At 38.5% G+C, this 27,162-nt stretch overlaps 2 protein-coding genes across 7 annotated transcripts in view; one reads left to right on the forward strand and one right to left on the reverse strand.

Moving 5' to 3' along the window:
- The window catches only part of PLPP1 (phospholipid phosphatase 1), a 58,119-nt gene extending 56,061 nt beyond the window's left edge, over positions 1-2,058 (forward strand). For both annotated transcript variants that reach the window (XM_061372094.1, XM_061372093.1), the window contains exon 6: positions 1,598-2,058. In XM_061372094.1, the coding sequence (XP_061228078.1) occupies positions 1,598-1,723 (126 nt within the window). In that variant the 3' untranslated portion in view covers positions 1,724-2,058. The remainder of the gene's footprint in view (positions 1-1,597) is intronic.
- Positions 1,937-27,162, reverse strand: part of MTREX (Mtr4 exosome RNA helicase) — a 46,246-nt gene continuing 21,020 nt past the window's right edge. The window contains exons 16-27 of one of the 5 annotated variants that reach the window (XM_061372089.1): positions 19,502-19,652; positions 17,534-17,706; positions 17,043-17,111; positions 12,979-13,107; positions 11,775-11,885; positions 11,262-11,450; positions 10,019-10,182; positions 9,059-9,164; positions 7,214-7,270; positions 6,756-6,918; positions 2,560-2,664; positions 1,937-2,176 (exon numbers count right to left, since the gene is read on the reverse strand). In XM_061372089.1, coding sequence (XP_061228073.1) covers positions 2,124-2,176; positions 2,560-2,664; positions 6,756-6,918; positions 7,214-7,270; positions 9,059-9,164; positions 10,019-10,182; positions 11,262-11,450; positions 11,775-11,885; positions 12,979-13,107; positions 17,043-17,111; positions 17,534-17,706; positions 19,502-19,652 — 1,470 coding nt within the window. In that variant the 3' untranslated portion in view covers positions 1,937-2,123. Of the gene's footprint in view, positions 2,177-2,559; positions 2,665-6,751; positions 6,919-7,213; positions 7,271-9,058; positions 9,165-10,018; positions 10,183-10,595; positions 10,669-11,261; positions 11,451-11,774; positions 11,886-12,978; positions 13,108-17,042; positions 17,112-17,533; positions 17,707-19,501; positions 19,653-27,162 lie in introns of those variants that run through there. The other 4 variants (XM_061372090.1, XM_061372091.1, XM_061372092.1 and 1 more) reach the window with 4 other exon arrangements.

Below are 27,162 nucleotides of genomic sequence, written 5' to 3' on the forward strand. Positions count from 1 at the left end.
CTGGCTGACTTAGTGGCAGCAGTTGTGCTGGCCATCATCATAATGCCATGGTCCATTCAGTCATGAGAAGGAACAGATCAGAGACATGAGCTAACTGAGTTCATATTGAGGAATTCCATTACCAAGAACTGAGACTCACCGGCAAGGACCAAGTCCAAGATAAACAAATGTTCTCTCAGCTGGAACTCGGAAGGGCATAGTTCATTCCAAGATAAAGCTTTGTTTACTTGTGGCAATCAATCATCAAAACAAGCCTTGGAGCTGCTCTGGGAAGCTCTGCATACTGCATTAGCTGCTGTTAAATGGCTGCATGTTGACTAAAACGTAATTCTGCCCCTCATTTTTGTACAACCTCAGTCTCTAAGCAAAGGGGTGCAGGGAATGAGAAGCATCAGGGACTGAAAAGCTGAGGGAATTTTTATTTTTTATTAGGATAACAAGTTAAGTGGGGGCTGCTGGATGATTGTGAGGAGGGTATCTTAGAGACTCTTGGCAATACAAGCATGAGTAGAAGGTGGCACTACAGGGAACAGAGTTGAAAGGTGAGGAAATTATTTTTAAAGAGAACTAAAGAGTCCGGGAACAGCTGATGTGAGAGCATGCTGTGGCAGCAACTGCAAACGGAGCACTAAATTGAGTTGAGTGAATTTAGCATTGAGTGGAAGCTGAAACTCATCTGGTATGCAGCTAAGGCAGCCTGCTGGGCCACCAGCCAGCCTGCAGCGTGGAGTATGGTTTCTTCTGCTGCCATAAATTGTGTTCTGAAGTTCTCAGGTTTGCAGTGGGATGGGAGGAGGTGATGTTGGAAGGGATCATGAGAAAAAGCTTCTTAATTACTATACTTCATGCAGCACTGTACTCAGCATGCCTACTAGTATGACTTGAAGTGGGCAAAGGGAAGAAAACAAACTGCAGAACTGGATCAAAGGATGTGTCCTGTAGTCGATAACTGAAGAAAGTGAGGTGGCATGGTCAAAAGAAATGCAAGGAAGGATAATGTAGGTAGTTAGCCTTACAGCTGCTAGGGCTATGAAACACTTGAACTGGGGAGGGAGCTGCTGTGAACCTTGCCAAGGAGAGGAATCCAAGGTTGGTTCAGCCAGCAAGAATAAATGCAAGTGAGGGTCACACTGTGGATAGTAACAGTTACTAACTATTGAAGCGTCTTCCTCAGCTGAAGTACAGACTCTCCTATCCTATTCTAAATAACTTACAGAGTAAATGTAACCATACATGTGGTGTAGGCCCTCAGCAAGCATATTTTGCTCCTTCATTTAAAGGAAGGAGTTCAAACTACAGCTATTGTGATGAAGCAGTTCCCAACAAGGCCATTGCAGCTGTTAGTTACCACACGAACCTTAAATTTGGCTTAAACCATCAGTAGTGAAGCAGTCAGACAGAGAGGGAGCAATAGCTGGAGAAAAAGCTATTGAAAGAACAGATGATGGAATTTTATACATGACTTCATAGCAACTTTCTAATGTTTCAACCTGCTTAAACTTTGTTTTGATAATGGAGTTTACCTTCTGCAAAAGCATTTACCTATTGTCTCAAAGACTTACAAGTGCAGGATCTTAACACTAATTTGTTCACTTAGGTTGTGTACGTGTCTGACTTCTTCAAAGTGAGAGGATGTACATTTCAACCGAAGGAAGATTCCCATACAACCCTACATGAGACTCCAACAAATGGAAATCACTTTGGCAGCAATCATCAACCATGAAGCATGACCCACTTGTCTTGCTCTCTGAAAGGAAAACAATTTCACAAGTCTAATTCTGTAATGGAAGTAAATGCCTTTACGGGACTGCTGCTGCTCTTGGATGCTCACTTTACCTGTATATAATAACATCTACCAGAGTTACAATAACCACAGTTATTGCATATCTAAACTTCAAATATCTGTTGGTGCAGGCCCTTGCTTAAAAGAAAAAAGTTATTCAAACTGTAAATTTTTATTGAAAACATGGTAACAGTTATATTACATAAACTGTTTGTACATGCCTTATTAAAATAACTGTGGTTAAAATACGCTCCATTAAAAAAAATTATTGGAAATGGAAGTATCGTGTGATTAAATTCCCCATAAGGTGGCTCTTGTGCTGCTTCTGGAAGACAACCTGTTACAGGTAAAGGCTTGCAGCAAAGACAATATCCCTCTTGATTTTTGTAATCCCTATTAAAAAGGAAAACACATTAATATCCAACACTCATAACTGACACAATCACTATTTAAATACAGTCACATGCATGTAACACCTTGCAGTAAAGACAGTGACATGAGTCTTAAATGGAAGTAACAGTACATCCATTTTCAGTCACAAACTTTGTTAAACTGTCAGTATGCACCAAAACTAGCACCTTTTTAAGTCAAACTTATAAGACAGATGCTTTCTGTCTGATAAAGTTTGCTCTCTTTGGAAAGACAGCAACGATCTGTTCACCACGAAGCAGAAGCTTACATCACCAAATTCTTCACCCACATTGTGTGTCCTACCTGCCCTCCCCAACTTTCCCTTTTCTGAGTTACTTCTTGTACTGTGGAAGTGAAATACATACCCTCTGCAAACTTGTTTTCCAGCTCTGTGTTTCCGATGGCTTTTGCAGCTTGGCACATCTGCCGAAGCAATTCCTCCAACCTCCTCATGCATCGAATTATGCTGCCTGTATAAAAGGTGTGGGAGAAAACTATGTACCTCCTGTTACATCATGTCACTGAGTAATTCAGTTGCTTGAGCTCACTTTGGATTAAAGTATTGGTTTCTTCCCCAACCCTATTCTATTTATCTAGAAGGCAAGGGTAAGAAAAGTTCTATGTCTTAAACTTGGTTTCTCTTTAACAGTGGAATTCTTCACCAGGCATTTCCTTGAAGCTGTCTCCAACTGCTTGTCCTGTTGTTCCCTTCTACTGCCTTCACAGCCCCTAACTAATTTAATCAGAGGACTTCATGGGCTGTTCAGTAATTCCTATTTTCTTTCAAGTACTTGAAACTTAACAAGTTTTTTTTATTTAGACCTTCCTGAAAAAAACATACATGTCTGGGGGATTCATAAGTTTGCTGCTTCAAGAACACAGGTTTATTTTCTGTAATTTTTTTTATAGCCTTTGGTATGTGGTCTACTTCACTACTCCTGTGCCACTCAGGAGTCTATGGACCACTCTATACTACTCAACTGCATCCTTATAGTTAATGCATAAAAGCTCACACTTACACATTCACCCCGTTTTAACTTCTGAGCTCAGCCCAAGTCTCTGTAACAAGTGTCACAAAATGACCCTAACCATTATACTCTTCCAGTGGCATGCAACCTCTGTGCTGGTTGGTTGTTTCCTCCAACACCATCCTGCACCTACAGTCAAAATTGCTGTAAGCAAAATAACTGTCACAGGGTAAGTATGAGATGGAGTTATTGACAGCAGCCCTGTAGAGGACTGGTGGATATTGGCAGATGAAAAGCTGGACCTGACACAGCGATGTGCTTGGCAGCCCAGAAAGCCAACTGTGTCCTGGGCTGCATCCAAAGGAGCATGGCCAGTAGGTTGAGGGAAGGGGTTTTGCCCCATTTCTCCACTTTCATGACACCCTACCTGCAGTACTGCATCCAGCTCTGGGGCCTCCAACACAAGGACACAGATGTGTTGGAGTGAGTCCAAAGGAGGGCCAGAGAAATTGTCAGAGAGCTGGAGCACCTCTCGTATTGAGAGAGGCTGAGAGAGCTGGGCTTGTTCAGCCTGGAGAAGGCTCCAGGGAGATCTTATGTGGTCTTTCAGTACTTAAAGGGGACTTGTGAGAAAGATGGGGACAGCCTTTTTAGTAGGGCCTGTAGCAACGGGATGAGTAAAGTGGACAGATTCAGACTAGATGTAAGGAAGAAATCTTTTAGGATGAGGGTTGTGAAACACTGGTTGTCCAGAGAGGTGGTAGATGGCCCATCCCTGGAAACTTTAAAGGTCAGGTTGGATGGGACTCTGAGCAACCAAATCTACTTGAAGATGTCCCTGCTCATTGCAGGAATACTGGACTAGATAGTATTTCATTGTACCACAGAAAGATCATCTGTAGACAAGGCATAGCACCTGGAAAAGAATTGTCCACATGAAAAGAAAACTCTACAAAGCTGGTGGGAAAGTGACAAGAAACATAACCCTTCTCTTCTAAAACACATTCATATGGTACCAGTAGGCCATGTCAGTTTCTAAAGAAAGAACAGTCTGTGTGAGGATAGCTGTCTGTAAAACCTACTGCAATGACATTACGTGAAAAACCCCACTGATTGTCAACTGGACACAAAGCACAAAACCACACTGAACCGCAGGCAGCTCCCTGAAGTATGGTCACACTGTGTTATGGCTGGCTCCAACTGAGCTCTCCAAGATCCTACACATCTCAGTTCCAAAGCCAACCATTCCAGAGAGACTCATTTACAGGCAGCATAGCTGGGGGTGTTGCAGACATACTTTTTTGGCGCATGAAAAAACCCTGCATTTTTGGAATAAATTACTGTTGTGTATACTTACTTCCACAGAGCAAAACAGCTGTTCTGCAATTGGTTATTAGGATACTTTGATCAGCTTACCATTCTTCCCTACAGCTTTAAAAAGCTCTCATTTCTATTTTTTCCCAGTACACATTTCAGCTTCATGACAACTTATTTTCATTAGTCAGTCAACACTGCTCCAATCTGTGGCAAGCATGTTTGCTCTTTGAGCACTTGGGCTTATTGCTGCAACCTCAAAAGGCAGCTACAAGTTTTCACGCTACTCATAACTGCACCAAAAGGGGCATCAGACACTTGACCATCAGTGCTAATAAAACAGTAGAACACCATCCATCTTTAGGCTGTAATAGTGAAAGCATGCCACTGACTCAAGGTTTCTGTCTAGGAAAGTTCTGCTGGTGCCCCTTAGCCTGGATGGATCACACAACTGAACATCAGTGTCTTGTGAAGGGCACAGTCTTTCAGAAAGCACTTTTAGCACATTTGGGGAAAGTGTGTGTGATGAAAAGCAGTTTTAAAAAAAGTAGTGGCTTCCAATGAACTCTCTAATGGATGGACAATTTTGCCTCCTTACAGTGAGACTGGGACTCCCTGTAATAACAGCAGTTTATTACTGCTAATTCCACACTGCCCAGAAGTCAGAGGAAGAATGACCTCATTTTAGAGCTCTAAATGGCCATCAACAACCTCCATCGAAATCACAACAGGAAACACTAATACCTAACATGAAAATTTGTGCTTCAGATCAAAATAAGGATGCTGTGGGGTTTTGTGTTTTCTTGTTTGGGTTATTTTTATCACTGTAGCAACTTGGCTAATGGGACAAACTCCCCTAGGATTAAGCAACACCACTGTGCATTTAAGGTAAGCATAACTGGCACTGGACATCTGAAGGGCTTCCCCTCTTTTTGGACAATGCACAGAAAGCCAGCCAAATTTAAAGTTAAGGGAAGAAACGTGTCAACCCCTGCCACAAGAGCTGAACCTCTCAAAATAGGCCCGTAAGATCTGATTTTGAGGGAGCTAGCTAACTGACTGACCTTAGCCCAAATACAGTGAATGAAAAACACTACTGCCCAGTGTATTGTGAACAGTCATGTGCCAATGTGAAAATGGAAGCCAGCTACTGCTTCTCCCTCTCTGCTCCCCAGCCTCAGGGTGCCTCAAAAGCAGATGTAAGGCTCACCCATCTGCTCAGATATGAGGAGGAATCTGCTGAATGCAGAATCAAAGACTGCCAGGATACCTACTGCTTGCAGACAACCTACTTTAGAAAGTTCTATGCACTGGGTTACAGAACTGCATGACTTCCTCTGTTTTAAGGGCTCCCATCTGCAACTGTATACATACAAAAAATTAAACAGCATTTGAAAGAGGCAAGACAACGATAACAGGAACAACTTCAAGAACAATGTTCACAGATCAGCAATTACACACAGCGTTGTAAGACTGGTGCACCCATCCTACTGTTCTTCACAACTTTCAACATTGCTAATAGAAGAAGTCAGGTTTCCATTCTGGTTTGACCTTCAGTTTTTACAAAATATCTGGGCTTCAAGTCACCTTACTTTTTAAATGATGAAAACCAAGTACCCTTCCTCAAGCTGCAGTTTCTAGTTCTCCAGTTTTAGGAACCATACTGACCCAGGTGGCAGGTTACATCTAGGCTTTCCAAGTATCTGCACTGCACTGCTGTGATGAACAATCCACAACAGAGACGTGGTTATCACCTCTCACTTCTGTCACCACTAAGACAGCAGGAGGAACCTTCAATTTACCAAGTAAATAAAACAATTAACTGTAACAGGACAAGCACAAGAACTGTACATTGTGATGTCAAGCATTGGGAATGTGATGTTTTCCTCTTTAACTAACAAAAGAAAGTTACCTTTTGTTGTAATAAATAGGATTTCATTTCTGGAAAGTTTTTAAAATTTAGAGATATGCCTTTTCAAAGTACTCTATAGATTCTCTATAGAATCTATAGATACAGAATTAGGTATAGATAGCAGAATTATAGCTAAAGAATTCTATTAAGACTCCTATATAGGTTAGAAATTAACCTATATTACTATGTAATATAGGTGTTTTTTTGTTTACTAACAAATTTTTTCCAACTTTGTTTCAGCCATGCAGAGACTTGAATACACCTGGGTTAATAAATTTTACTATCTTTTATACGGTTATTCAGAATTACGATTCCATGATACAGAATTACCATCTCACACCTCCTAAAGAAGAACTGATTAACATACCTTCAAAGACATCAGTCATTTTGCAGATGTGAGCAAAGTTAGCACCATTTGCCCATGTATGGACAACATCCATGAGGTGAGGTCTGAAAGAATTTAAGTAATTTTCTTCATCGATTTCCAGTTTTGCTTCTGCTGACACCCTGGCGATTCTTTTTGCACACTCCTTTAAAATAAAGGTTTTTAAATTTATAATATGCTTAAACAGAATAAGTCTTGCATACTATTAGGCACTGCATACAGGATGAGGTTTCCATTTCAGTCTTAAACTATTCAGAATCAGAAAAAAAACCCCACTGTTTACATTAAGTCTGCCTGTATTAGCATCTTAAGAGTGTAGTAAGCAAGCTCATATAAGTTTTTAAAATCATCTAAAAATGTGTGCTTATACTTCCCCACACTCCTCACTCATGTTAACATTAACACTGACCTTGGACCTATTTCTAACAGACAGCATTTACCTGCATTTGCCGAAGTGGTCCTGCCAACTGCTCTGTCAGTTTTGGCATCTCACTGGACTGAAAAACAAGACATCAAATAATCTCATGCCCTTCCGTACATTTGCTCTATACCAAATTAAATACAGAAATAGAAGTTCAATGTGTGCTAGTGCCATTCTAAATTATTCCAATGACTTCTCAAACGTGTTATCAAACACTAAAATTTACTGAACTCCCCAAGTACTTGCTCCTCAAACTAAATCAGAAAAACCAAAATCTTTCTTTACAGTGTGGCAACAGTATGAAAGAAACATGCCTGCTTTCTAAATACCTCCAAAATTCCCTCTGTTTAGCTGTCCCATGGTTCTGAACTGCCAAAATGATGATCCTTTACTACTTTAACTGTGACAAGCTTTTTAGAATATAAAAAGTAAATGCTTTTGGTAATTAAACATCTATAGTTATATATGAAAATATGGCTATACAAATACAACAACATTTTTATGTCCTACCTGTTTAGACCCAAGTACTACTGTTGGGTGAACCACAATATTCTAACGATGGCCTACCTTGGCATGCCTTCTACTAACAAAAGTAACCCATTAGCACTTGCCACTAATGTGCCTTCCACATTTGGAATCAACCTGAGTGATACACGTTGCTCGACATGTGCAGTAATATTCATATGCAAGTGGATTTTTACTGTATTTTCTTAATGATGCTAAACTTCTATACAGCTTGTAGGTGGGAAAACAACAGTGTCTGATATTAAAACACTCTTTTTTTTTAATATATGGTCTGTTTTTAACAGCTCATTTCATATCAGTACCATGTAGTGCTGCCATTTCCATCAACAGGTCAAGGGTGCTGTCCAAATGATGTAACATGGACACATTTCAGAATTAACCCCAGAGTGTAGGAGCAAATATTAAGCCGCTGTTTTGAAATAATCGTTCTACATTTTAAGAATGTATGTGTATACATACATAAACACAGACGTGTGAGCTGAGAATCTATTAATACAGCTTCACTGAATGGTGGGTGTCCTGGGTTCAGCAGTTGCAGTCATTTTTCTCCTTCTTAGTAGCTGGTGCAGTGCTGTGTTTTTGATTTTCAGCCTGGGAACAGCACTGAACACCGATGGTTTTAGTTACTGCTCAGTAATGTTTACTCTGATCAAGGACTTTCTCAGTCTCATGCTCTACCAGGGAGGAGGGGAAGCCAGGAGGAAGCAGAGACAGGACAACTGACCCAAACTGACCGAAGAGGTATTCCATACCACAGCACGTCATGCCCAGTATATAAACTTGAGGGCAGTTACCCGGAAGGGCTAGATCACCACTCGGGTCAGACTGGGTATTGGTTAATGGGTGGTGAGCGGTTGTATTCTCTTCCCTTGTTACTTCCCTTATTGTTATTATTATTGGTGGTAGCAGTAGCGGTTTGTGTTATACCTTAGTTACTGGACTGTTCTTATCTCAACCCGTGGGAGTTACATTCTTTCAATTCTCCTCCCCATCCCTGTGGGAGTCAGGGGAGGAAGGAGGCTGAGGGGAGTGAGCGAGCAGCTGCGTGGTTCTAAATTACTGGCTGGGCTTAAACCACGACTGGGGGAAACTGGCAGACTGATTACAAGGACTGCGATTTTACACAGCCTTTGGTATGTCACACATGGGGAAAGATATTCCAGCACTGAAGTTGAAATGCTTTTGCTAAGCTCAGTGGGAGTTAATGTCAAACGCCTTAGGAAAGGATAAAAAATGTGTAATGGCTGGTACTGTTATGACCAATTCTGAAACTGAATTATAAACAACACTGTTGGTAGACATAAATGTCTAGAGTTCATGGATTGAAAAAGTAACTCACATTCTCTTGAAATACAAAACAGCTTAGTAGTGCAGCTGTCTGTTCTGGAGATAAGTCATTGAAGATACCATTGAACATCATTTCTGTCAGGAGTAGTTCATCAGCACTAAAATAAAGAGAAAGAAGCTTACAGAAGACTTACTGATATATAAAATTTTTAAATTAATTACTATTAATCTGTTTCGTGAAATAATTTGATACAGATAAGAAACAAGAGCTTCTTAATTTTTCTTACAGGAACACCAAAACCTAACATATGCTAGCTCTTTAAGGATGCTAATTAATAAGAGAGACAGCATTTTGAAGAAACTAAAGGCTCTTACTGGACTACAAAGAATCTCTCCTGATAGTTCACAAGCTAGTATTAACAGTTGCTTTACTCAGCTTTTATCAGACAGACTATCAAGAGATTGAAAAGAAAGTTAGGCAGCAGGACCAGAACTGGTACTGCTGCTGCTCAAGAATGATTAAACTGGATATTTCTAAGATACTGAAAAAAGCAATAAACTCGCTTCAGTTTACTTGTAGAATAGACATTTAATTATGAACTACAAAAGGAAGTGCATGGAGTGGATACAAAATCCAAACATGCTATTTGGATAAATATCAAATTGTAGATAAAACTACACATTCGTTTTTGGAATTTATCAGACAAATGCGTAAGACAGGGAAAAGAAATATTTCTTTTTACAAAGAGAACCGTAACTTGTCAGCATACAGTTCCTGAAAGTCAGAAAGTTGGTAAAATTCTGATTCAGCTTCCCCACTTGATATTGCAGTCTGCTCTTCAGTTGCCATCTTTATTGCTTCAATCAGCATATTCCCTTTATGACACAAGTCACAGTCTCTGATCTCTTTCTTTCAGTGGTTTCTGAACTTAGAAATATAAACATGGCATACTAATTTTATCAAGAACAGTAAAATGTGTATTCATTACAATAATCACACAGAAACAATTACCTGCTGATTTCACAAGCAACCCGCCCTTTCATCTCAATAACATCTGAGGATGTGGCAAACCCCAGTCTTCTCAAAACACGCTTGCGGCATTTGAGTTCATCCATTTGTAAGACGGTTCTAGCTTTTTTCAGTTCTTGTCTTGCTGCTTTGATATCTACAGCAATCTGGGGGAAAGGGAGCAGGGAGGAAGAGAGAGAGAGAGAAGAGGGGGAAGAGGGGAGCAGAGAGAAAGAACATGATCCTTGTTTAACAAACACAACTGTTCTAAAGAAACTGTGTCATTTATATCAGGGCCTCAGCATGACAGAATATCAACACAGTAGTTGACAGTGACTCATCCAACTCCACTGAGATGGAGATTTGGAAATTTAAAACAAATTAAAAAAAAAAAAAACAAAAACTGTACTAAATCTGAGCTAATCAATGGTCCAATCAAATGCAACCAAAAGGTATTGTTTCCAGCTACTAGAGCTTCTCCAGCGTCATCTTGTTTGTCACAGTCACTGTCAACGTTCTCACAGCTGGCTGTACAGTGCAGACACCTTTGCAGAACACTGCTTGGTCCATCAGGTCTTACCACATGCAACTTTTTTGCTGCCCACACAAGAACCACCTCGCTTCTGTGAAGTGACTCCTGGAGAACCTGTTATCTAGAGCAGCATAAAAACATTACAGCTGTTTTTGTACACAACCAGTTTCAGTTTAGCAAGGTTCAACTCTGTACAAAGTAAATAACTGTATTGCTTCCAGTGTGGGAGTTGGCTCAGGAAGCAGCAGCACCATGATTAGTGATTAGTACGGTACACTTCCCCAAGGTGGTAAGCCTCTGCAATTCAGCTTAGCTCTGTACAGGCATATTAAAAACGTTCAGTTTCAACTACCTGTGAAGACCTGACCTACACTGTGCTAGACCTATTTAGTGAAAAAGACTAATAAGAGTGGCACCTCTGTAACCTAATCCCTGATGACCTTTTCTGGAGAGTTTTATTTTCAGATGTATTAATCATGGGCATACCACTGACTCAGCCAGTTTGTTAGTGAGATCAATTTATTTTACTGTAGTTAAAAAGGATTGTTTGGGTTTGTTAATTTTGAAAGGATTATTTGCTCTTCTTCATTAAAAAAGGATTATTTGGGCTTTGCAAATAAAAAAAAGAAAGAAAGAAAAGCAAGTAAGAAGGGAAGTACTGGTCTCTCTCTCTTCAGCTAAATATAGATAGAGGGTTCTGTTTTATATTTTTACCTGTGCTTTTTTTTCACAAAGTTTGTATATGGTTTCCAAGTTGGGATCATTGTGAAGAGGATGTGAATACATCCTATGCTCAAATGCCTCTACTTTTTGGATTATTTTTTTCAGTCCTTGATCTTTGATGCCCATGTCATCAATAGGGTCTAGTAATGGTACTCCATCGGGAAATCGCTTCTGTACTTCCTGGAAGGAAAAAGGTACTTTTTTTTCTAGAATTAGGAACAGAAATAAGCTACACTCTTACAAATCAGCTGGTACAACTACAGAGACACAGAAGGAAGTGGTGTAAGTTTGTTATGTGATCTTCCAGCAGTTTTCAAAATCAATTTAAAATGACTGTTGACAAGAGGAAACAAGTGACATACATGGTGGCTTCCAAGCCCTATAAAAAGAGTAAGGGTTAAAATATGACAAGCTTTAGACAAATTTCTTTGGAACAATTTGTCTTGGGTCCAAGAGTACCTTACTAATCAGAGCAGAGAGCATACACAGCTTAGTGGAACTTACTTTTATAGATTTTAGCACACTTTGTCTGTTGTCAACAGGCCGCAGGTCTTTCGGTATGTAAAGTCGGACACTGCTGATAGCTGCAACAAGATGTACCAAAATAGGAACAACCTGTAAAAGAGAAGGCAGTAACTGATGCATCAGTAAAAAAATGTCATTTATTGTTACTGTTACATAGCACAACTTTATGAAGGAAAACAAAACCTGAGGTATTATAAAAAAGAAAAGCGAGTTTGTCCAAATGGGAAAATTCTGTTTTCAGTTAAATCAAGAGAGAGGCTACAAGTGGGTAAAAAAAAAAATAATCAGTTTTTCTATTACCTTGTCTCCTATCTACAGGAATACCTGTTATGATCCAAACCAGACAAAGTTATTGTCATATACTTAACTACGAATGCTACCAATGGAGAACATAAAATCGGCAAATACATATACATAAGTATCAAACCATGAAGATACCATGAAGATTCAATACTGTGTCTCAAGCTTTAAGCTGACTTTGTGAAAAAAAAAAAAAAAAAAAAAAAGGAAAAAAAAGGACAAAGAAAAATTAAAAAACTGTCGCTGATCTGAAACAGGGTTTCAATTTAAATAATGCAGTGCTTTCACTAAAATTCAATTTGATTTTAGAATGAGATAGGCTCACAGAGCAGAAGGGGTCTGAAAGAGAGAAATAGGTAAAAAAAAGAATTCTGTTCCCACAGGCAAAGGATAATGCTAAGAAAGTATCTGCCAAACAGCATCAATAAATTTATTAGTAAAATATTATGAAAATTCTAACTGAATTCTCAGTTCTAGTAGAACAAATGCACACTACCCACAAAATCTTGCACAAGCATTCAAGAGAAAAAACAGCTTAAAAACACCTGGATATCTGCAGATTTTATCACATACATAGGTAATTTTCGTAGCTTTATTTACATTACTGCTATCTTTTTTATGTACTGATTTGAAATATGTAACACAAGCAAACACTTTTCAAAGCACTTCTTATAGGTTAACAAACCCACTCAAGTATTTCGTTCACACTGGCAAGTTACTTCTTCAGTGAGATCAGCAACTGTTTAGGAAAGCAGAGTCAGGCATACAGCTCCTTTCTCTTAATACATCAACCCCTCTTTCCTCACAGTTTGAAAATGCTTTGGAAACAGAATGTTTGAGAACATTTATAAGAAACTGTTGAGAATAAATACGTGTAACAAACCTGCATCTCTCCTTTCTCATCAAGGCTGATTGGCTTTGCAGACTCAACAGTAGAATTTTTCAAACTGTCTTTACTGCAGTACAGTAGCACTTCAACTACATATAACGAGTCCAATTCAGCACAATTTGGCTGTTGAGGGCACAGAAAAAACAGATCTATTATCAATTATTCTAAAATACCAGGAAGAACTTAAGGAAAAAGCATGATTCATTCAATATTAAAGGTATGAAATGCGCTAGTGCTCGCCACAGAGTATCGGCTCAGTGACACAGTATGTTCTAAAAACTACTGAATTAGTATTGTCTGAAAGATCCCTCACAGAGAAAACCTTGAAAAAATTAGCCTTTCCCCATCCTCCCATGTCAGTGTAGCCTAAATTCTACTTGCAGTTTCAAGAGCTTCTCTCTTCTTCTAGACATAGCTCTCTCCATGTAAGCCCACTACTTCACAACTGTAATGCAAAATATTTGCATCATGCTAGGAGTACTGAACTTTGCTTTTTTTTTTTTTTTTTTTTTTTTTTAATTTAAGAAGCACAATTTGGGGGATCTGTTCCATTTGCAGGTTTTCGCAAAAAACTACTGTTCACAAAGCCATATCCTTTCTTATACACTGCTTTTAAAAAAACTGATGTTACTTATTTGACTGGATTTGTATGTGCTAAGGTTGCTCAAATACACTCCTACAACAAGCAAATATTTTTATGAGATGGAGTAATTTACAGGCCTAAGACTGAAGGCAGACCTCATCTTACAAAATAATATGTGAAAGCTTCCCTGTTTCCAAATATAAATGAGATTCTTTTCAAAATCCTGTGTTAACTCAGTTTGGTTTTACTGGGCAGTGTTTTTCATTACAAATCTACCTCATACTGGGTTTTTTTTCACTGCATGTAAAGCAGGGTGGAGCCAGCTAGCATTTCGAAGAGATTCTCAGAAGTACTGAAACTGCCATAGTAAACTGAACAGAAAAACAGGGCTATCCTGTTCTACAAGACATGTAACTTCTTCCAGAAATGCAGTTACTTGCTGAGGAAGAAGCCGTTTCTCTGAGTTCAATGCCACATTTGCAGAAAGCACTCACAGCAATGTACAACACCCTTGCTGATCTCTGAATTGGAACTTTAAAATAATATCCAAGTGTAGCAAACCAGTGTCCAGACAAAGCCATGGAAAGCTTAATGCTGACTTGAATGAAGAAGAGACAAAACTTACAGCTGCGCATACATGCTACAGAAAATACTAGCATTGGAAATGTCTAGAGAATTATGAGGGGAAAAAACTTTATCAGTAACCGTACTGTAAACCCATTAATAAAGCAAGAGAATGTCATTAACATTTGCTGTTAATTACTAATATTCTAAGTTTACATATACCAATGGCTTTTAGATAATGTTGACCTGATGTGACTTAATCTAGAACTGCTTTTTGAGTATGTATTGTTCCCTTCAATGGATTTCCTACAGTATTTTAGGTACTGGCATATTTTTATATGCAAGAGTAAAAGGAGGCTAGGACACCTAGTAAAAATTTGTTAGTCACAGATATCTCTATCATATCAACTTTGAATGATTCCTTTATTTTGCATTGATTCACATGCTTCAAGGGTCACATTCTGTCCTCCTTTGCAGAATGCTGCATGACTGGGTGCCTTCCAAGGATTTTAGATTTGCCCTGAATCATCTATTACTTCATGTACCTGAAAATAAAACCAGGTAAGACAGCTGATCGTATCAACAAATCCAGAAATGTGGCACAGATAAATTCGGATTCCCAGATCAGTAACACTGGACCCACTGAAAACTCCAGGACCATGACACGGAACTAAAGATGATGTTTATGCACTAAACATTATAAATAAACATGAACAGGTAAGTACATAAAATTAATATACAAGGATTATAACAATCCAAACAGGGAAGACCAAATTGCAACATCTTGAATTTTAGTATCAATAACTGTGAACAGACAAAAAATGTCTAGAACCAAGGACCACATGACAATATGGAGTATATGCAGCACAACAATAAAACTAGTATACTGCTGGGACAATCTAGTGGAAATAAAATTTCTTACTCAAAAGTAATTACTCAGCAGCCTACAATAATGTGCAGTACATAGTAAGCATCACAGCTTGAAATAAATTTCAGTGTAGTGTCATTCAGAATAAAGTGCTATTTCCATTCACAACTGTGGAACACTGCATTGTGAAATTATGCTGCAAAAACATCTAAATATAATTAACAAGGCACATAACTGACACTGACTCATGCTTTTGCTTTCACATGGCAATGAACAAAGAGAATTACTCAAGTGAAATACAGGCATACTGCAATGCTGTCAATCTTAATTACATATATTCATCACTAGAAAAAGGACTTCATCAGAAACTATGATACAGTGAAGAAAAACTTGCAATTGAAGAAAAACTAGTAATAGATGAAATTCAACATCATTTCTGAAAGCAAATCCAAAAATCTGTCCCAGCTTAGAAGTGGATTAAGGTTTAAAGACATGACATAATAGTCATGTATTTCCAATATTAACTAAATATACTACTACATTAAACAGTAATGGGGAAATGCACACATTAAATCAGGTAAAAGTTGCAGCTTCTTTAAGTCATTTGTTTTGCCTCTGCTTATAGAAACTAGTCTTTCATACTATTTCTAAATTTCACATAGCTTTGAGCCTATTCCATAATTTTCAGCACCTATTGTCATTCTTTCCACAGCACTCAGAAGGAAAAAATTCAACCCAGCTGCTAGAATGACATAATGAAAAAAGTTCTGCTGGAGCCAGAGCTATCTCCTGCAGAACAGACCATCATTTCAAAGCTAACATTCAAACCTAAAGGCTTTATACAACAGTAAGACAGGCCAGACAGAGATGGCAAATGTCTATGTGAGTAAAACATGACACAGAAGAAACGCCTCCAGGGAGGCAGTGACACAGAAGTTGGCAGTTTCATAAAAAAGGCTTGGGTGAGAGGTGAATCTGTGTTACTGCTCATATGGCTCTACAAAAAAAATAAAGCAGTATAGAAGCAAAAGTTTAAGCAATAGCAGTAACAGTCTAGTTTTCTAACTTGAAAAATAAAAGTGACTTTCAAAAGGAAGATGGAAAACCAAAACAGAATCTTTCTTAGTAAGTTCTGGATGCACACATTTTTCTCATTTTCTCTTTAATGAATATATATTAGAAAAGCACCAAAAGGTGCCACAATGTACAGACACCGCCAGAACGAGACTCAAGGCAACTTCTCATTTAGACCTAGCAATTAATGCCAATGGTTTTCTGCCAAAATTATAGAACAAATGCTACCACAGAAAAATACACTTTAAACTTAGGTTTTAATTTATGCAGCAGAGTAGCCTGTCAAAACATTTCTGAAAGGGAGCCCAAAACACACAAACTACAAAAATGGGTATTTGGAAGGAAACTCACATCTGGCTTCTGTTGCATTACTGCCCTCTGCATTTTCTTCTACATTTCCCCAAATCCATTTCTATTGTTTTGCTCTCTTTTTAACTTCCCAACCCTCAACTCTACAACAGCATCTCAAGGGACAAGCAATCCCATGCCTCAGGCACTAACTTAAGACTCAAGATACAACTCCTCAGTTTAAGATAACCTTGTACACAGAGCCAAATGTCAGTATCCCAATGGTTTCAGCCGTCACATACAACTATACATTTTCTGAGAGTACATAACATGCTACCTTTCCCATGAAGAGCTTAAGTGTAAGGCTGTTGGGGAAGTATCAGAAAGAAACTAAATAGTTTGAAATGTCTGTAGTGTCGTGTGCACTTCTGAACTACTTACCTCAGACACAAAACATTTGCTCCATAAATATGCCAAAAGTTAAAAAATAATCACGGGACTTGGGGTTTGTCCCACCTTCCAGAGTCGTTTTCTTTATATTCTCACTTCAGGAAGTGATTTTCGTAAATTTGGGGTGAATTTTTTTTTTGCCTTTGAAAACTACACAGAACATAGGAGTTTTCTTGTATTTTCAGAAAAAGCAGTAATGTATATATTTTTCGGAGAGAATGTATATTTTACCTTAGCGTTCGATTTCTTAGAGAAATTAACAACCACTCCCCATCCAACGTTATCATCTTCGCTTTTCACCTGAAAACATTACAAGATGTTATAACATAACCCATGTATAATCACATCCCAGCAAGCCCATCTTTTTGTATTTCTGATATTTATAACAGCAGTCATGGACTATTATTATTTTGGGTGACATAGTCTAGTGTAAGGTGTCCCTGCCCATGGCAGGGGGGTTGGAACTTGATAATCTTAAGGTCCTTTCCAACCCTAACTATTCTATGATTCTATCATTAATCATGAAAACAGGTGTTCGGGATTTTTTTTTAATTTACAGATGAATGTCAACAAGGAATTATAATGAAACAAAAACTGTTGCTTAGTGTGATGCACACAGTTTTTCAAGATGATAAACTGTCAGACACAAACAAAACCTGAAAATTTCATGGACTGGTAAATAAGTGAAATAAAACTAAAACACACAAAAAAAATCAAATCACCTTTACCAGTCTTCCTGGCTGTAAAAACGGCAGGCAATACTTTGGTTTGTGAACATATTGTTCAATTTCTTTACTCATTTTTGCAAGCTGCTGTCGGATTTTGTAGTATATGACCACATTTTCTTCATTGGGAATGAGTATTTTGTTGTATTGTCTTTCCAACTTAGTCACTCCTACAATAAAAGTAAAATCTCATGGAAACAATAACTTCACAGAGTTAGAAATCAATGTTTCACTTTCAGGTCTCTATAACTAGAATTTTGTCATCATTTTTGGTACTCATTTCTATTTACAATAATCCATTCTCTGGAAAGCTAGGTATCTATAAATGTGTCCACTGAATTTTATTTATAGAAAATTAAATCCTAATACTATATTTTTCTTTTAAATAAACAAGCTTGAGAAAAGAAAGAAGGCTAGATCCCCAACTGTCCAAGAATGACTAATTCAGGGTTGCACACAAGTCTCACAAAACACTTCCAATTACTGTAGGAGGGTATTCACTGCCCACTAGCACTCTTCTACCTCCTCCTATGAAAACAAGATTGCTCAAAGGCATCTTCTAACAAGATATCTTCCAACAAGAGGGAAGTTGTTAGAAGTTCTTCCTAAACTGTTCTAGGCTCTGATTTCATCAGTTGGAAATCAGTATTTTCTTCCTCCAACATTTCACACCTTATTTAGATGAATCAGTTTCTATTGTAAACAACATGCTTTATTCTCTCACAGTGGTAACACCACTAGTAAACATAAAGAAAGGACTCATAATAAAGATCTCTTTCTCCTCTCTACCAACTCTTGAATGCTATTTGAATGCATATTGGTGTCTCAGAAATCCCACTTCATTGGGACTTGACATGGAATTGTTCCCTATTTTTAGCTACCAACTTTTTGAAGAAAAAAAACTAGCAATCCACACTCATGACATAATCTCCTCCTTGTTTTAATCATCTTCATGTTTTTAATTGCAGCTGATGTGATTACAACATTCTAATGCCCAGTTTGGTGTCTAAATAAAATATGTTCAAGAAATACGAAGAATTTTCTCCAGTTCTGTTTCTCTATTTAAGTAGCAGAACCAGAATGCCAGAATGGAGATACAGGCATGCCAATAAAATCAGGGAGGTTCTCAGGAAATACACACTATATTTGACTATTACTGTCTTAACTCTGCACCTGCAAACTAACAAAAACTGCAAAGGGAAATCAAAACTCCCTCTCTGCATGTCTGTCCAAGCTACATGTGGATGTACACAATATCTCTTAACACTCAATTAATGAACAGATGAACAGCTCATTCATCAATGGCAGAGGTAGTAGTTACCTCTTGTGTTCTTAAGGTCCTTCCCGGTTAAGTTTTGAAAGAAGCCTGACCCTCAAACACTGGCAGGAATCCTTAGAAACGAACTTTAGCTCATGAAAACAGACTATTTAAAGATGAAGGCTCAAATTTAGTTACTCAGTGGAGTGAAAATAATTTCTCAGTACTGTCTCATTGCTTTGTATTTTAATTACACATTTTTCCTACTGAATAGTGTGCCTGAGTTCTTTTTAGAGATTGTAATGAGATATTAAAATTATGTTTCTTTTAGCTAAGTTCTGCACATCGAAAATGAATAAGACTTTCTTTCTTGGCACCTTTAGCAAGCCACAAGAATTTTTAAATCGTTTTTCCTTCTTTCTGTCCTACAGTTCAGCAATGTGACAACCACTCTTGCCTGTCTCAGAGAGGAAAGCTCTCTTCACAGATTGACAGTACATATCAATATAGGTCTTAAGAACAAGAGGAAATTACTCTTCCTGAAACTGTAGCATGACAGCAAATGGTGCAGTGGCTACTGTTGGCAGAGTAGACAAGTACTACACAGGTATAAACTCTTACAAGTGTAATAAAATGTAATTACCCAGTCTCACAGTGCAGCATCTTTTATACGGACTCTCCCGAGTACAACATACAGTAATACTTACTTTCTACTATTTCTGGAATAGTTCTGTAATGTTGGAACTGATAGAAGGATTTTTCTAACATGTATTCAGGGTTAATTTCCTCTACTCGAAGCAAGTTCAATACCATGTTGTACGTCAGGTGGAATGCACTGTTTAAAGGATCAGCTGAACCCTGAAAAGGATCCAAGAACACTGGTTAAAAAAATATTAATTGTAGAATATAAGAACAAATCAAATAACTCATGATGCAGCGTTTTACATGAAGAATTGCTTTGATGGGCACAACAACTTACTAATTTAGATTACATGTCTCATGAAATCCTCAGCAATTTTATTATGCTGAATATGTAATAGTATTATGGCTCGTTGTACCTATAGCTACACTATAATATTATAAATTATATCTGAATGAAATGAAAAGTTCAAATTAAGAACTTCAGACAGTTTTTACAGTCTACTGCTTGGGCTCCATTATTTTAACCTTAAAATAATAGTTATTTAACTATTTAAAGCAATCCATTATTTTAACACTCTGGAAAAAACTTACTTGCACACCTTTTTCTCTCAAGACTTACAATCACACTGGTGTCTTGGGAAGCCTGTCCAAAAATGGGTAGTCTACAATTTCTTTAGCTTAACAAATGTATTGTTATAAAATTAATTTATTTTGCAGGTTGCCCAAGAGAGGTTGTGGACTCTCCACTTGTGGAGATACACAAAAGCCACCTGGACATGGTCCTGGGCAGCCTGCTGTAGATGACTCTACCTGAGCAGGGGGCTTGAACAGGATGACTTCAGAAGCCCCTTACAACGCTCACCATTCTGGAATTCTGTGACATTCAATTTTTTTACAAGGTACATGGGAACACAGAAAAAAAGGATACTGGGAAAGTATTCTGGGGAAATATCACATCACTACCTTCTTTCCCCATTCTTATTTTCTAAGAACATCTATTAATGTCCCCTATCAAAAAAGAAGGTACTGGACTAGCCAGATCCACTTTTGGCCTGATTTACCATTGCTGTACTATGTTCTTACTCAAGAGGAAGACCTCATCATTGTAAGAAGAGCAGACACTTAATTGATATACATTAAACCAACCAGCTATTCAAAGGACACATAGAACAGTTAAACAGTGCTGTCAAAGGAAGATATAGAAGATCTCAACACTACAGCCTCTCTGAGCAAAGGGCAAACTCGAGAAACTGTCTCTCACTTAAGTGTCAGAACAGAAGGACATCCTTATATTATTCATCCTTGGATAACCAAATTAAGTCGCTGCAGCTAGATGTCGGAGACCCAAAACTTCTGAAGTAAGGAACTGCCCAATTGCAGAGCATAACCTTTCATCTAAAAAAGCACTGGTATCAAAGGAACAGGTGCCTGGCAGTTCTTCAGAGAGGATCCAAAGGAAATCAAGGAGTTAGAAGAAGAAAATTACAATTTCTATCCAACAAAAGGAATGGAAACCAGAAGAAACAGACAGCTGGATTTTACAGAAACATCACACTTTCTATAAAACCAAGTTATATGCCACAAATCTGTCAGAGCTCTCTGATGGTGTTAAGTATGTGGATTACCAGTCTTCCTTGATTCCCAAGAAGTTTATGACAACACACTCCCTATCCCCACCAAACAAATGTAATTAAGTCTTTAAGGGATTAAAAAAAAACCCAAATCCACCAAACTCTTGTGAATTACTAAAGGAAAACAGTGTAATTTAGTATTTTTTCAAAACAAAGTTTCCTAATGGAAACTCAAAGGTCTGGACTTAAAAGAAACCTAGGAAAGGCATACACAGAAAAATAGCCAGGTCTGCTAAAACTTCTACAAGATCAGTGAAGACACCAGCAATCCAGAGAGTTGCATGATGAGGAATAAACAAGCATTCCCATTTCAACAAGGTGTATGATAAAATTCAGTTATGATTAAAACCTTTACATTAGCAATAACTAAAACAGGTATCAGGAACATCAGGATTTCAAGATGTATTTTTCATACAACTCCATGATTGCTGAAAATTCAACATACTCTGTCAGACATTTTAGAAGCTCAGGGATGGATGACACTTAAAAAAACACCCCTCAGAACATTCTTTTAAGCTCAGTATTTTCTTTACCTAAAACCAATTATATCATATTTTTTGCAACTCATTTACAAAAAGCATAGTCTACGATAAAGCCCCTGATGACCAGTTTGTATCTACAAATGCTGAAATTCAGATCAAGTGCTCTCCTAGATCAACCTAAACCTGATGGATTTTAGATGACATTACCAAAATATACTCTTTTTTTTTTCTTTTTTTTTTTTCTATTTTAAATGTCAGAAATTCTGATTACTACATCCACTGATGCACTGATCTCAGATTTAATTATATATTTTGAATCTGAACTCCTTCACATGTAGGAGATTTAAGAATACAGTAATCCTGTTTGCTTCATGTAAGATACAGAGCCTTATGAGATTATCTTGCAAATGCCAGAATCCTACTCACTGCATGATTATTTTCTCTCAGAAAAAAAACCGGCTGTTACAGAGAAGCCTTTAGCAATATGTCTGTACTAAGAAAGTAGCAACATGAATACATGTACAACAAGTTTAAGATAAATCATACAGTCTAATGTTTTGCTATCTACGGCCAGAGACTCATTCAGTCATTCTAGCTTACATCTATAAGTAGACTATAAATACTTATCTAGGTTTTCACCTCAAGTGATGCACCACGGAACAGAAATATCTCTTTAAATTATATCATGAAATCTGTATTTAAAATAACACCATCAGTTCAGAAATTACCATGAATAGATTTCTACTAACAGAAATACATCAATAAGTAACCCATCAAAAGCCAAGCCGCAGTGTGAGGAAGAAAAATCAAGTTTCCACAGATGTCTTTGGTATGATACACTGAAGATTTGAGACCTTCTGTTGCTGATGCTAACCAATGTGTAACACAGCTTTTTCTTTAGAGCTGATATTGATTATGTACCCCAGCTCCTGTCTAGTTGTCTAAATATATCAGTCATTACAGAAAAATCACCACTAAAAATAGCTAGCTTCTCTACAACAGAGAATGCCATTTAAAGAATGGCATTTACAGAAGAATGGCACAGCAATTATGCCAGTGTCAGCTAATGGTGGGTCAGATTCTTTCCTACAGCAACACCCACTGCTGTAGCCAGGCATCAACTAAAGCAGCTAGAACACAACCACCAGCCGGCTATAGCCACCAACATACCTACGAACCGCTTCAGTTACAGCATGAATCCCTTTCCATTCCTGACAATGTTAAATAGCTTTAAGACATAACTGTGTGCTTGAAAGATTACACCATGAATCCCTTTCCATTCCATAGCTGGCAAAATGAAACTGCTAAGCCACTGTCCATCATATTTGAATAATCATGGCAGTTAAGTGAAGTTCCTGATGACTAGAAAAAGGGAAATATAACCCCCATTTTCAAGAAAGGGAAAATGGATGACCCGAGAAATTACAGACCAGTCAGTCTCAACTCTGTGCCTGGCAAAATCTTGGAGCAGATTCTCCTGGAAGGCATGCTAAGGCACATGAAAAACAACAAGGTGCTTGGTGACACAGCCAGCATGGCTTCACTAAGAGGAAATCCTGCCTGACCAATTTGGTGGCCTTTTATGACGGGGCTACAGAACTGATGGACAGCAGTAAAGCAGCTGATCTCACCTACCTGGACGTGTGCAAAGCCTGTGACATTGTCCTGCACGACATCCTTGTGTCTAAATTGGAGAGACATGAATTTGACAGGTGGACCACTTGGTGGATAAAGAACTGGCTGGATGGCCACATGCAAAGAGTTGTGATCAATGGCTCAATGTCCAGATGAAGACCAGTAACAAGTGGTGCCCCTGAGGAATTGGTGTTGGGACCGGCCTTGTTCAACATCTTCATCACTGACATGGACAGTGGGATTGAGTGCACCCTCAGCAAGTCTGCTGATCACATCAAGCTGTGTGGTTCGGTTGATACACTGGAGGGAAGGAATGCCATCCAGAGGGACCTTGACACGCTTGTGAGGTGGGCTGATGCCAACCTCATGAAGTTTAACCATGACAAGCGCAGGGTCCTACACCTCGGTCAGAGCAATCCCAGGCACAGCTACAAGTTGGGCAGAGAAGAGATTCAGAGCAGCCCTGAGGAGAAGGACTTGGGGGTGTTGGTCAATGAGAAAATGAACATGAGCCAGCTTCTGTGTGCGCTCGCAGCCCAGAAAGCCAACCGTATCCTGGGCTGCATCAAAAGGAGCATGACCAGCAGGTTGAAGGAGGTGATCCTGCCCCTCTACTCTGCTCTCGTGAGACCTCACTTGGAGTATTGTGTGCAGTTCTGGTGTCCTCAACATGAAAAGGACATGGAACTGTTGGAACGAGTCCAGAGGAGGCCACGAGAATGATCAGGGGACTGGAGCACCTCCCATATGAAGACAGGCAGAGAAAGCTGGGGCTGTTCAGCCTGGAGAAGAGAAGCTGGGTGGAGACCTCATAGCAGCCTTCCAGTATCTGAAGGGAGCCTATAGGGATTCTGGGAATGGACTGTTCATTAGGGACTGTAGTGATAGGACAAGGGGTAACGAATTAAAACTTAAACAAGGGAAGTTTAGACTGGATATAAGGAAGATATTCTTTACTGTGAGGGTGGTGAGGCAGTGGAATGGGTTGCCCAGGGAGGTCATGAATGCTCCATCCCTGGCAGTGTTCAAGGCCAGGATTTAACAAAGCCTTGGGTGATATGGTTTAGTGTGAGGTGTCACTGCCCATGGCAGGGGGGTTGGAACTAGATGATCTTAAGGTCCTTTCCAGCCCTAACTATTCTATGATTCTATTCCTGACATTACATAGCTTTGAGGCATAACATAGCTGTGTGCTTGAAAGATTACCAATTACCAAATAAAGAATAAAATCCTACCTGTCACACTGTCATTTAAAGGCAATAATGAAGTGAGAAAACAACAAAGCTGTTACACAACTAAAATACACGCACAGAACATGCCAAGAATCACCAAGCAATTCCTGAAGATTCACTTTAAAGCTTTTTATAAAATCAGCACAGTTCAACTGTGGAGTGATTTAAAAACAAACTAAAAAACCTTAGCTATTTCAAAGATTATATAAAGCAGACTTATTTGAAAGGCAGCACTTGAGCCAGCTGCTGATGTGGCAATTTTTATTTTAAACACACGATCAGTATTTTACAAGTTGAAAATAAAGATCATTCTATTAAGACAAAGCAGTTAAAATACAAATCCTTTTTTGGCAAAAACTGTGAATTGTTCCTGTTCCCTCATCTCATAAACAGATCTTTGTCCAAGCTTCAGAAATTCCTGTTTTCTCAGTGCTCTCTAGGCAAAACTACATTTGAAATCAAAAGCTCTGAGAAGCTTATTTTTTCTGAAAATTGGAACCATTACTTCTCCAAACTAAATACAGCTATAGTAGCTTTACTGTATTACGCCTTCAGCACAGCCAGCGAATTCTGCAGTGTGCATTAGTTTCTACTGTCTACCCCAGCAGACTTTCATCTAACAGGCAGATAATACCATTTACCCAGCACTCAAAACAGTAGCAACATACAGATTTTTCAGCTGCATCAGGAAACCTTGTATCCAAATACAGTTGTTTCCCCATACCAAGTACACACAAAACATAAGTAGACAACCAGTCTCTTCTGGCAAATTATAAAGATCACATGATTACTGAAGAGACGATCAGTGGTTACCTTAAGACACCTGTTAGATATGTATGGTGGAGATAAGGGAAGTAGGGATATATTGAGAGGAACATGCAAAACCTGGGAACCTTTCCCAACTTGCTCTTGAAGAGCCTACACAGTATAGTGTTCAACTATCCTGCATTGTGCTTGCTGCTAAGATACAGTAAGCAGCAAATCAGTTTAACTTACGTTTTCTCCATGATGGTTTGGCTCTTCTTGCAATCCCTTTCTCTGCTCAATCTCTGTGCCACCAGCTCCCAGATCAATTCCTTTTCTTTCTCACTTTCTTAAAAATATTGTGAAATATGCGCATGACATTTAGCTCACCCTCTACCACAGATTCTTCCACCACAATCCACCAACCATCTCTTTGAGAAGCTACAGTATGCAATCACCTGCATCAACCTCTGTCAGTCTCTGAGGAAGCCTCTCTTTTGTCTCCAGAGAAAAGGAACCATAACCAACCGCTCATGAAGATATCAGGCAAAAGCCTAGCTGATCAGACCTGCAGCAAAAACTGCTGAGAAATACTACCCTGAACAGGCATCAAGAAGTCAATTTCAAACACACAGTGTCCATGACTTTACTGTTGGTGGAGCTCTTCAGTCTCCTCTCTGCAAGTAATCCTCCTCCTGACCACGTCAAAGAGGGCAGTCCCCCCATCCCAGATCTTCCAACACACAGTAGCAACAGCTTTATTTATGACTATTTTCTAAAAAACAGCAAAATTTTGCAAGATTTTTTATGCCTCTTAATGAGAACTGCCTGGATACAAGAGAACAGCTTGGATAAATCAACTAAACTCAGAAATTAATGCACTTGCAATCACTTCACTCCTTGAGAAATACTAAGCCAATTTACCAGTAGCATCCTTTCAAGTTTTCCAAGATTTGTGTTGCAAAAGAAAGACTGGTTTAAGCTGATAATGTTAAAAATCAAGAACATGATCATAAACATTTAATTACAGAATTAGTTTCAGAATCATTTCAGATCTATCTGAAAATTTTAACTGCTATATGCTGTGCACTGTTCAATTGGCAACAATTTCAGGACTGAGTGTCTTCTTAATACAATCACATAATGCAACAGAGCATTCAGCATTTATTAGTCCTTCCATTTCTTGCCTACGTAAACTAGAAAGATCTTTAAATATTGGGAAAGCGGAAGATTAGTGTCTGGAATGGATATTCGGGGGGGGTGTCAAATTTTTTTCATTACTGCAAGACTTGGGAGCCTCCTCTAAGCAGAGATGTAAGAGCTGTCATTGCTGCATTATGGCACACAGTATTGAGCAAGATGTAAATTTGGTAAGGGTTACTCTCTCTGTTCTCTTTTACAGTGGGAAAAAAATATTTACATTTTCAAAACTGTTCCCATGCAGAGAGAGAGGAACAAGTTTTGCACATCACTTTCTTGCTCTCCAGCCCATCAAGGAAAACATGTACGAAGCTTTCACAGGGAACACCAGATGGCAAATACTGGCTGAAGCTAACTCACATGGACATTATGAGCTAACAAAGGCAAAAAAGGGCAACTTGCAAAGCATCAATAAACAACCTTCCTTAATGACACAAATCAGGTACACTACAGGACATATTTATGTTATTTGGTTCACTGATAGTTTCATTTGTTTAGCCCTGCTTCCAGAAATAAGCTGAATGAATGGGTTTCCAAAGAGGAAACAAAGCACTGCTTTACAAAAAGAGCAAAGAACAGAACACACAGATTAAAAGACCCCTCTTTTTTCCTCACAAGGGGAAGTAAGTACACTTAGCTGTGAGAGTCACCACTAAAAATTTCTATAAAAGAAAAATAATTATTAAATGAAAATGCAAGTGACTGCCTGATACTTGACTGCGAGACACAGAAATACTTGAAATATTAACAGAACACATTTTCCCACTATCAGTCATAGCTACCACATGAATAATCAGGTATC

The sequence above is a fragment of the Neopsephotus bourkii genome, unplaced genomic scaffold (genome assembly GCF_033783945.1).
Source record: "Neopsephotus bourkii isolate Nb327-2 ecotype Australia unplaced genomic scaffold, CSIRO-AGI_Nbou_v1 NB_1594, whole genome shotgun sequence".
Classification (NCBI taxonomy): Eukaryota; Metazoa; Chordata; class Aves; order Psittaciformes; family Psittacidae; genus Neopsephotus; species Neopsephotus bourkii.